Source organism: Ornithodoros turicata, chromosome 1 (assembly GCF_037126465.1).
Source record: "Ornithodoros turicata isolate Travis chromosome 1, ASM3712646v1, whole genome shotgun sequence".
Classification (NCBI taxonomy): domain Eukaryota; kingdom Metazoa; phylum Arthropoda; class Arachnida; order Ixodida; family Argasidae; genus Ornithodoros; species Ornithodoros turicata.
In genome coordinates, this window is record NC_088201.1 from 138,354,782 (window position 1) to 138,365,666 (window position 10,885).

General features: G+C 45.3%; 1 protein-coding gene across 1 annotated transcript in view; it reads right to left on the minus strand.

The window, feature by feature from the left end:
- LOC135385848 (uncharacterized) overlaps nt 1–7,580 on the minus strand; it is a 34,024-nt gene extending 26,444 nt beyond the window's left edge. Inside the window, exon 1 of the mRNA XM_064615418.1 lies at nt 7,512–7,580. Coding sequence (XP_064471488.1) covers nt 7,512–7,580 — 69 coding nt within the window. The remainder of the gene's footprint in view (nt 1–7,511) is intronic.
- Between the last annotated feature and the right edge of the window lie 3,305 nt (nt 7,581–10,885).

Below are 10,885 nucleotides of genomic sequence, written 5' to 3' on the forward strand. Positions count from 1 at the left end.
CGTTTCGTTCATTGCAATATTTTTTTTTTATTTTACTGAATTTCCTCCGTGCTACGTAGGAAATGCATTTCGCACCCGTTGCTGTTTGCACTTTTTTTTCTTTTTTTTTATTGTTGCTAAAAGCCGCGCGTACAGGGATCAGTACTTGAAGACGAGCGCTGTATAGAGATACCGTTACGTAGATGCATGGAACTACGAACGATTTTACTTGGTCCCCCATATCTACTTAACGTTCACAGACGTTTTTGCTTGCTCTGAGCACAAGAAAAATTTTGCCGTCGAAACACTCGCATATCTCCAGGCGACGTCCTGCCGACATCCCACCCTTATGAAAATGGCTTATGGAAATTTTATAGAATTCTATTCAAATCAGGTATAGTATTTGTATACTCATTGGTGTATAGACTTATGCATTTCTTATAGCTATTTTGGACTAATTGTATACACTTACCCTTATACAAATGTACACACAGTTCTCTATACGAAGTGTATTGAACTCTGACGTTAAGATTATCTATTGATAGTACATGTCTCTTTTTATGTCTTTGTGCTTATGTGTATCTAATTAGTGATTCATATGAGCTGTGCCCATCGAGTTCCCCCACAGGCAGTCGCCTTACACAAAAACAAAATAATAATAATATGATAATAAAATAAAACAAAGAAAATGCACCACAGCCATAGAACACGTAACACTAAATTTCATTAGCGTGCACATACCTTTCAACTGGCATCCAGTACATCATTATTTGCTGAATAGAAATCATACACGGTTCACTTAACGCCGACGCACACATATGGAACATATGGAACACGTTGCACGGACACACAACTCATCCAATTAACCAGGCAGTCCCCGAAATTTCAAACAGGCAGTCACCGCAAAGTTCGATCAAGACCATCCTTATAGTGACGAACACGACAGTTCCTCAGACGAAATGGCCGTCGAACGATTGTCCAAGGAAGTGATACCAGACACGCTTCGATGTGAGAAGCAGTTGCAATTTTGCACACATCAGTGACCGTTGAGACGGAGAACTATCTGCAAAGAAACCGAAGTTAATACCAGCTCGCAGTCGCCTCACATTGTACAAAGCTTGTATCACACAAAGCTTGTACGGTACACCATTTTGCAGCTAACGTCCTTGCAACTGATACAGTCCTACAGTCATCTGGAACGAAAGGATACAATTAGATTCACTTGTTATGTACGCCGTCCCTTCACCCATGTATCCGATCCTGGTCTGCCGCCATTTGCAATGCGTCCACGGATGTCTGCAAATGAACGTACTTCATGCTCAAATACAAGTAAAACGGCGTCGTCGTAGGATGCATCACAGCTAGATTGACCTACCTTTCTTGTATTTAATCAAACATTAAACCCAGTGAAAAGCACGGTTGTCATCCTTGTCAACGGCGAGGTGCAAGTTGCACCTCTCCGTTGACAAGGATGACAACCGTGCTTTTTTGTACGGCGTGTGCACGGCGTGCACGGCGAAAAAGACACGTTTTTACAAATTTAGTCTATGTCGCGCTGGGAACACAGCAAAGCGTCCTGAGCTGACTGATTACTTGGTGATATGGTTCCAGTGACCGAACTACCGGCAGGGTGCACTTTAAAGGGCTGGTGTGTTCGTTTTTAGCAATTTCGTCTACGTCGCGCTGGGAACACAGCGAAGCGTCCTGAGCTGACTGATTACTTGACGATATGGTTCCAGCGACCCAACTACAGGCAGGGTGCACTTTAAGGGCTGGTGTGCACGTTTTTACCAATTTCGTCTATGTTGCGCTGGGAACACAGCAAAGCGTCCTGAGCTGACTGGTTACTTGGCGATATGGTTCCAGCAATCCAACTACAGGCAGGGTGCACTTTAAAGGGCTGGTGTGCACGTTTTTACAAATTCAGTCTATGTCACGCTGGGAACACAGCAAAGCGTCCTTAGCTGACTGATTACTTGGCGATATGGTTCCAGCAACCCAACTACAGGCAGGGTGCACTTTAAAGGGCTGGTGTGCACGTTTTTACAAATTTAGTTTATGTCGCGCTGGGAACACAGCAAAACCTCCTGAGCTGACTGATTTACTTGGCGATATGGTTCTAGCGACCCAACTACCGGCAGGGCGCACTTTAAAGGGCTGGTGTGCACGTTTTTACCAATTTCGTCTATGTTGCGCTGGGAACACAGCAAAGCGTCCTGAGCTGACTGATTACTTGGTGATATGGTTCCAGTGACCGAACTACCGGCGGGGTGTACTTTAAAGGGCTCGTGTGCCCGTTTTTAGCAATTTCGTCTACGTCGCGCTGGGAACACAGCGAAGCGTCGTGAGCTGACTGATTACTTGGTGATATGGTTCCAGCGATCCAACTACAGGCAGGGTGCACTTTGAGGGGCTGGTGTGCCCGTTTTTTTCAATTTCGTCTATGTTGCGCTGGGAACACAGCAAAGCGTCCTGAGCTGACTGATTACTTGGTGATATGGTTCCAGTGACCGAACTACCGGCGGGGTGTACTTTAAAGGGCTCGTGTGCCCGTTTTTAGCAATTTCGTCTACGTCGCGCTGGGAACACAGCGAAGCGTCGTGAGCTGACTGATTACTTGGTGATATGGTTCCAGCGACCAAACTACCGAGAGCGTGCGCTTTAAAGGGCAGGTGCGCCAGTTTTTAGCAATTTCGTCTATGTCGCGCTGGGAACACAACAAAGCCCAGGACACTTGGCTGTGTTCCCAGCGCGACGTAGACGAAATTGCTAAAAACGGGCACACCAGCCCTTTAAAGTGCACCCTGCCGGTAGTTCGGTCACTGGAACCATATCACCAAGTAATCAGTCAGCTGAGGACGCTTTGCTGTGTTCCCAGCGCAACATAGACAAATTTGGTAAAAACGGGCACACCAGCCCTTTAAAGTGCACTCTGCCTGTAGTTGGGTCGCTGGAACCATATCGCCAAGTAATCAGTCAGCTCAGGACGCTTTGCTGTGTTCCCAGCGCAACATAGACGAAATTGGTAAAAACGTGCACACCAGACCGTTAAAGTGCACCCTGCAGGTAGTTGGATCGCTGGAACCATATCACCAAGTAATCAGTCAATCAAGACGCTTTGCTCTGTTCTCAGCGCGACATATACGAAACTGGTAAAAACGAGCACACCAGCCCTTTAAAGTGCACACTGCGTGTAGGTGCGTCGATGGAACCATATCACCAAGTAATCAATCAGCTCAGGAGGCTTTGCTGTGTTCCCAGCGCGACATAGACGAAATTGGTAAAAACGTGCACACCAGCCCTTTAAAGTGCACCCTGCCTGTAGTCGGGTCGCTGGAACCATATCACCAAGTAATCAGTCAACTCAGGACTCGTGGCTGTGTTCCCAGCGCGACGTAGACGAAATTGCTAAAAAGGGGCACACCAGCCCTTTAAAGTGCACCCTGCTGGTAGTTGGGTGGCTGGAACCATGTCACCAAGTAATCAGTCAGTCAAGACGCTTTGCTCTGTTCTCAGCGCGACATATACGAAACTGCTAAAAACGGGCACACCAGCCCTTTAAAGTGCACACTGCGTGTAGGTGGGTTGATTTAACCATATCTCCAAGTAATCAGTCAGCTCAGGGCGCTTGGCTGTGTTCCCAGCGCGACGTAGACCAAATTGTTAAAAACGGGAACACCAGCCCTTTAAAGTGCAGTCTCCCGGTAGCTGGATCTCTGGAACCATATCACTAGTGCCTTCATAATTTGCCCACGTCTCGTAACCGTCATTTAACCTCATTTCTGAATGCACTCATACTGACCTCACACCCCTCAGGCCTCACCAGTGACTTCACTCACACAGACCTGGCGCCCCTCAGGCCTCATGAGTGCACTCACAGGAGGTCTCATGAGGGGCCAAACCTCATAAGTGCACTCACAGGAGACTTCGTGAGGGTAAGACCTCATCAGTGCACTCACAGGAGATCTTATGAGGGTAAGAACCTCATGAGTGCACTCACGGATGGCCTGATCGCCGGCTTGCCCTCACTCACCCTCACCTCAAAGGCGTGAGGTGAGGGTGAGGGGCACTCACGAGGGCCCTCATGAGTGAGTCCGCCCAGCGATGGGTGCAACGCAGACAACGGGCGTGAAAGCAAGGAGAGCTCTGCGGAAGAATACGCGGTGCCATGTCACTCCTCACCGGCAGTGCAATGTAGTGCGCTCCAACAAAGGCACACATATTCAGCGGGCACACAAACTGCCGAACAAGCACACGAGTACACATGTTATGAGACACACAAATGATTCAGAAGGCACGTGAGGACGACATTGTCAAACTACTCGCATTTTTTGTGTATTGTTTCAGTTGCCCTAGTGTTCCTTGCCCATGTGAGAATGTTGTGCTTGTGACTGATTAGCGCATTCTACCAATATTGAAAATGTGTCGTTCAGACGAGACATGGGGAGTGTGAAAAAGACATGTCTCCGTGCAATCTTTTGCCTATATCTTATACTATCTTATACATTCTATGTACAACTTTGTATTCAACATATATATAGATTTCTGTACACAATTTTTATACATTTTTAGCCGTGTTTTTCTATATGAAACTTTGTATTCAACACGTGCATAGACTTCTGTGTACAATTTTTATACAATTTTAGCCGTGCTTTTCTATATACAACTTTGTATTCAACATGTGTATAGACTTCTGTATACAGTTTATACATTTTTGGCCCTAGGCATAGCAAGCATATAGAATGATATAGGAATATATAGGTGCTACGTACTCAGTCTATAGGCCATTTTCATAAGGGCACTGAAGTTCAATCAGTACTCGAACTGTGTTATATACTGGATCTTGCACGGATACCCCTGGGACGGACATGTACAAGATACTCAGAAATGTATTTAAGATAAGATAAATACTAACGTTAGAATGTAATTAAGATAGAGTATAAATACATGAAAATTAAAGTAATTAAGATAGAGTACAAAATACTTCAAAAGTATTTGAAATACAATTAAGATACTATTTATCCTTGAACGCAAAAGTCACCGACTGGTCAATGCGGCAAGTCGCCGCTATGTCACATGAATCACCTAAACCCTGCGCACTACGCTAGCCGCCGCCGTGTGATAGGAGCCATCTAAACATAAGTCCCAAAATGATGACAAAGAGATACCACATGACTCCACTACAAGTACATGTGACCCAGAACAAAGCAAACTTCTAGCAGGTCCCTGCTCGGCGAGGTCAGAATTCGACGTCACCGCGTCAGGGCACACATAATAGAACCCTCACTAGCCGAGCATTAGTACACAGAGGGCAAGATCTCTAAATGGAGACTTCCAAGAAGGGTCAATGTCTGGGTTTAGAGTCACTATTCGAGTCAAGTCCGGGGGACTCAGGAAATTTGCACTGAACAAGCAAGATAATGGAAAAACGAGACACAGAATGTTTGAGAGGGAGATCCAAAGTATGTAATTAGAGTATTGAGTAGAAAATACCATAAAATGTATTTTAAATAGAGTACAAATACACAAATAAAAAAGTATTCAGTAGAGTATCAAAATACTGCAAACTGTATTTAAAATACAGTATTTTAAATGCAATACTCCAAATACGTACAAGTCTGCCCTGGGATCTACAGGCTGCTTACTCATCCAAAGCCCGATATCCTACAGACGTAATAATAATATTAATAATAATAATAATAATAATAATGGAATGAAATGGAATGGAATTTTTATTCAAAACACACACATAGAGCGAAGTCATGAAGGCCCGCCTAAGCCCGAGGGCTTGTGTCGCAGGGCCTGACGTCAGCAGCGAAATCGCACATTATTCACACATGGAAAATAAAGTATTGCTCACCTATAGTACAGGTCCCGGAGGTATCCTTTCAACTCAGTTTTACCTTAATGTTAGTAATCATATTAATAATTTATTTCATCACAAATACGTATACATAACTCAAAGTATCTTTAATAGTTACTTCATAGCTAGAATGAGCTTACCATATGTTTGCTTGATAAGACTAACAAACTTACCTGTAAAAATAAATAGATCCCTCCCCCTCCCCTCACACACACACCAAGAAACTGTGATGGTCATTTTTTGTTGCTGATTTCAGCCTCTTTGCGACATTACTGAGATATTGGAGTAGAACCAGCTTTCGAGTTTTCTCTTCTATTTTCTTTTTGACAAGTTTCTTATTGGATCGCAAAGCGATAAGCTCTGCTGCATCTTTCCTTGCAGAGCTGTTCTTCAGTGCTCGATTTTGAGCCAAGTGGCCGCACAGGGCCTAGAAATGAAGTGCGCAGTTTATTTCTAATATCGCATAGATGAAATTGTGCACAATACCACATGGCAGCAACTGGGTCATTCCACAGGAACCGTCTCAAAATCGTGGCCCGACCCCCACGGAGTTTGACAATTTCTTTTTGTTTTGTTTTTTCACTACTTCGTATCATTGAATTATGAATGTCAGAAAAATATTTCAGCGGAATTCCACGCGGCTTTCACGCGAGGCGTGGCCAAAGTCTGCGGGAGGCCCAAAAAGTAGGGTGCGTTTAATGGCTTGTCCGCAGGGAACGGCTCAAGCTATTTGAGATGTGTCACCTGCAGACTGATCAGGAAGCACTTCCCCTTAGTTCTAAGTGAAAAAATTCGGATGAAAACGTGTATTTAAGGCGCGCCACAGGCTATAACTGTTGCGTTTTTGTCGCATGTTTGGCATTTTTTCCCCGTTCACTCACGTTCCTCTTCTTTGTTATCACTAAACATATCCCCCCCCCACCGTTCACTCAAAGCACGCCCGAGTATCGAATTTGGTGATAGATGTGGACATGGTTAATATGTATAAAAAAGTTCATTCCTTCACTTAAAGGAGAAGGCTGCGAAACATGGCGTGTAATATGCAAATTTTCGAAAATTGCCAATATTGGAAGGAATAAAAGGTGAAGTTGCCACCGTGATACCGACATGCCGTCAATGCTAAAATGAAGCTCAGCCTGTCCACTTCAAACTATAAAAACATCTCCAGGGTACTTTTTCTTACTTTTTGGCAATAATTTTTCAAATCTCTGTCCATGATGCAAGCGGGCGCACGCTCCGCGCGCCCACCCTCTTCAGCTTGTAAGCGCTACCGGCGCTTGTTTATTTGTCCGAGACCCGCTGATTTTGATATTGTTTGAGCATGTGGGTAGAAATTCTTAACGCGACAGGGAAATTGCCTCCCAGCAATAAAGCAGCAAAAAGGTAATAAAATCAGGTACGTTTTTGCGCTGCCTCTCTCTCTCTCTCAGAATAAGCACGCAAACTGTGACAGATTCAAAGTAATCCCGATATAATATGGGACACAGAGCACACAGAGTGTTATGTCACACACAAAATACACAGAAAACATTGACATTTGCATATACACAGTTAATGGTCAACCAGCAGGTGTGATATAGTCTTTCCTGACATGCTAAGCTACGCTCGCTTGTACTTGGCGTAGTGAAGTGTGAAGTTTTTCTTCGGTGGATGCTGATATCACACGTACCTTCACTGTGTTAGTTGAGGCGGCTTCAAAGTAATGAAGTTCTTGTGTTCCAGGAATGGCTCGAGCCATTTCATAGCGATCCTGCAAAGCAGCCTGTTCCGCCGATACATCTCCAAAGGACACCCGTATGGGCAATATGTTTTGAAGGCTTTCTTCAGCCCAAAGGAATAAATCCCGCGGATTTAATATCTGACGATCAAAAGGCCTCTGCAGGCCCGCCTATGCCGCCAGCCGCTTAACAGTTCCACCAATCCCATCGCATGCACCTTTCCCGTGGGACGTACCAAAAAAATGTTCCATGTTGCCGATATTCCAAAATCCTCTTCATGAAACAGAGGTTCAGAAAATTATTTTTGTTCTTATATTGAGAAGCAGCGCCGTCCGAGAAATAGTGCAACTTTTTATGTGTGAGTGAGCGGGTAGGAAATGCTGGAGGAACTTCTTTTGGTAGAAGTGTACCGAAGCGTTGTCGTGAGTCAGGGATTCGGAAATAATTACGTAAGACAAATGCTGCAGGATTGGGTCAGATTGGTAGCGGAAATACACCACTATGGGATGCACAGTTGCCTGGGAAGTATTCCAGTAGATCGACTGTGGTGATTTTGTGCCACAAAGCAGTAGTTTTCTGAATAATCCAGTTGAACAATCGCTTCACTGACGGGAAAGTCAGCCTTGAGCTGTCGCAAGGAAGTTCAGTTCAAGAATCAGCTTCTCGCAAAATTCCTCTATGGGAAGAAGCACTGTTTGAAGTGATGCTCTATCCCCAGGTACCCACGGCTGAAATGTGATGGTGTCCTGAAACTCATCAGCATGGCCTAGCTTATCAGTGAGTTTGGCGCGTAGAGGTTCCAACTCCGGGGACTGGGTGCATCGTCCTAGCATGCACTCTTCCTTGTCGATGGTACAGACCATCAGCCGCAAAGGCTGATTTTCCTGGATTCCCGCAGCATGAAGCATCATCTTCACATTTTGATGATAAGAGCACACACAGATAGAATGCGTTCCTGGGTCTCCAGCGAGCACGCACCACAGGGGCCTCAAGGATGCAAATGTAGAAAATCCAGCTTCTAGAGTTGGGTTGCTTGCCTTCCATATGAGGAAGGCTTCCTTCAAGCCCCTAAGCACAAGCCTCTTCTGATGACCCTTGAGGACATCCTTTTGTCCTGGCGTGCAGTGGGATATGAAGTCATCTTGGCAAAACTTCTCAATTGATTTCTTGGTCACAAGGGACAACTGAGCCCTTCCTCTCGCTGAAGATGGCTCGTTCAGGACGCCCATCGCGTTTTTAATTTCTGGTGCTCGGCGAACAAGACGTTCCGAAGCTCCAAACAACTGCATTGTTTGTTGCCTCGACCACGACGATGGGGACAACGTTAGCATCATGACCTTCTTTGATTGGCTCTGTTCAGCCGTACATTTCTTTCTCTCCGGAGGCAGGGATTCATAATCTTCCGCAGTGATAGGACATGACTCCCCTGAAATGGATGCTGCAGTTTCCAGAGCTTTCCTGGCTTTCCACTCTATCCTACTGAGCTTCTCATATGCATACTTCTGTCTCTGGGGTAGAGCTCTTTTCCGTCTCAACGGAGTTTCACCAAGAAGTTCCAGTGACTCGTTGAACGACTGCAGTGTGTCCTGATCTGCGATCGCCAGGTCACGACCTGGGCTGGACACTCTCACTAGAAGTATCAGACTGGTACTTCATGCACAGCATGTAAGATTTGGGGCACAATCTGACCCCAAGAACTAGCCCAAGCCTTGCTGTGTTCTTTGCTAGAGCTGACGATATTATATTAGTTCCGCGCACTCCCTTCCTCTGCCTGTACCTTCGGACGAAGAACACATGGTGGTCCTTGCAGAGGGCACTGATTAAGGAAGAGGCGCGCTTTCCTCGGGTAGAATTAAGGTACTGCTCCTCTTCACTTAGTTCAGTGAACTTTGTTGGAGGGGAAGTGCACTCATCGCTGCATCCATTGAGACCAAATGAACAAATTGGACTGTCACTCACATTCACTGACGTAGATGGATGCTCCATGGCCACTTTCACAACACAGTGCGCCGGACGGGGCACATGCACATAGAAATTTCGACGAATTGAAGTCAATGCCGTTTATGTCAGCCGAGTTACTGAGGCTGGCTCCATGGACGAAGACAGTGGCGACTGACCTGCAGCGAAGCTTGTTTCCTTTCACATATAATGACCCTACCGCAGTGCCTAACCTATAGCCACAAGCCACCTGTGGCGGCGTCAAGCGGAAACATGGCAGCCAATAATCAACTGAGTGTATATACTGATGTAGCCACGATAATTTGTACTACTCCCTGCATTGTATCGGAACACCCACAGAGACATACGCCGGAAACGTCACCAGCAAAGCGCCTAATTGAATTACCCCTTCCCAGCTCTATTACAGAAAGACAATTTCCGAGTCGCGTTAAAAATTTCTGCCCACACGTTCAGACAATCTCAAAATCTGCACGTCTCGGACAAAAAAAAAAGAAAAGAAATAAGCAAGCGCCGGTAGCGCTCGAAGTACTAGAAGCTGAAGAGGGTGGGCGCGCGGAGCGTGCGCCCGCTTACATCTGGGACAGAGATTTAAAAAATTGTTACGAAAAAATAAAAAGAAGTAACCTGGAGATTTTTTTATATTTTGAAGTAGACAGGCTGAGCTTCATTTTAGCGTTGACAGCATGTCGGTATCACAATGGCATCTTCATTCCTTCCAATATTGGCAATTTTCGAAAATTTGCATATTGCACGCCATATTTCGCAGCCTTCTCCTGTAACTGAACGAATGAATTTTTTTTCTACATGTTAACCATGTCCACATCTATCAGGACACCAAATTTCATACTTGTGCGTGCTTCAGTTATAGCCTGTGGCGCGCCTTAAATACACGTTGTCATCCGAATTTTTTCACTTAGAAGTTAGGGTCAGTGCTTCCTGATCAGTCTGGAAGTGACAAATATCAAATAGCTTGAGCCGTTCCCTGCGGAGAAGCCATTAAACGCACCCTACTTTTTGGCCCTCCGGCAGACTTTGACGCCGCCTCGCGTGAAAGCCGCGTGGAATTCCGCTGAAATATTTTTCTGACATTCATAATTCTCGTATTCACCGGCTCCCTTGTTTATGCATTTCCTGCCTGGGCATAAAACGCATGGGGGTGAGGCTGGCTAAAAGTAACTGTTCTCCTGTGGAGCACAGGAACTCAGTATGGTGTCTAAGAACATTCGACATAAAGAAAATTGCATGAAGAAATGAAAAAAGCTCATAGAAGGAGTGAAGAGCATATACTATTGTTCTTAGTAGAGATGGGACGAGTCCAGAATTTTGCGAATCCGAATCCAAGGAAGGTTCTGCGAATTCACGAATC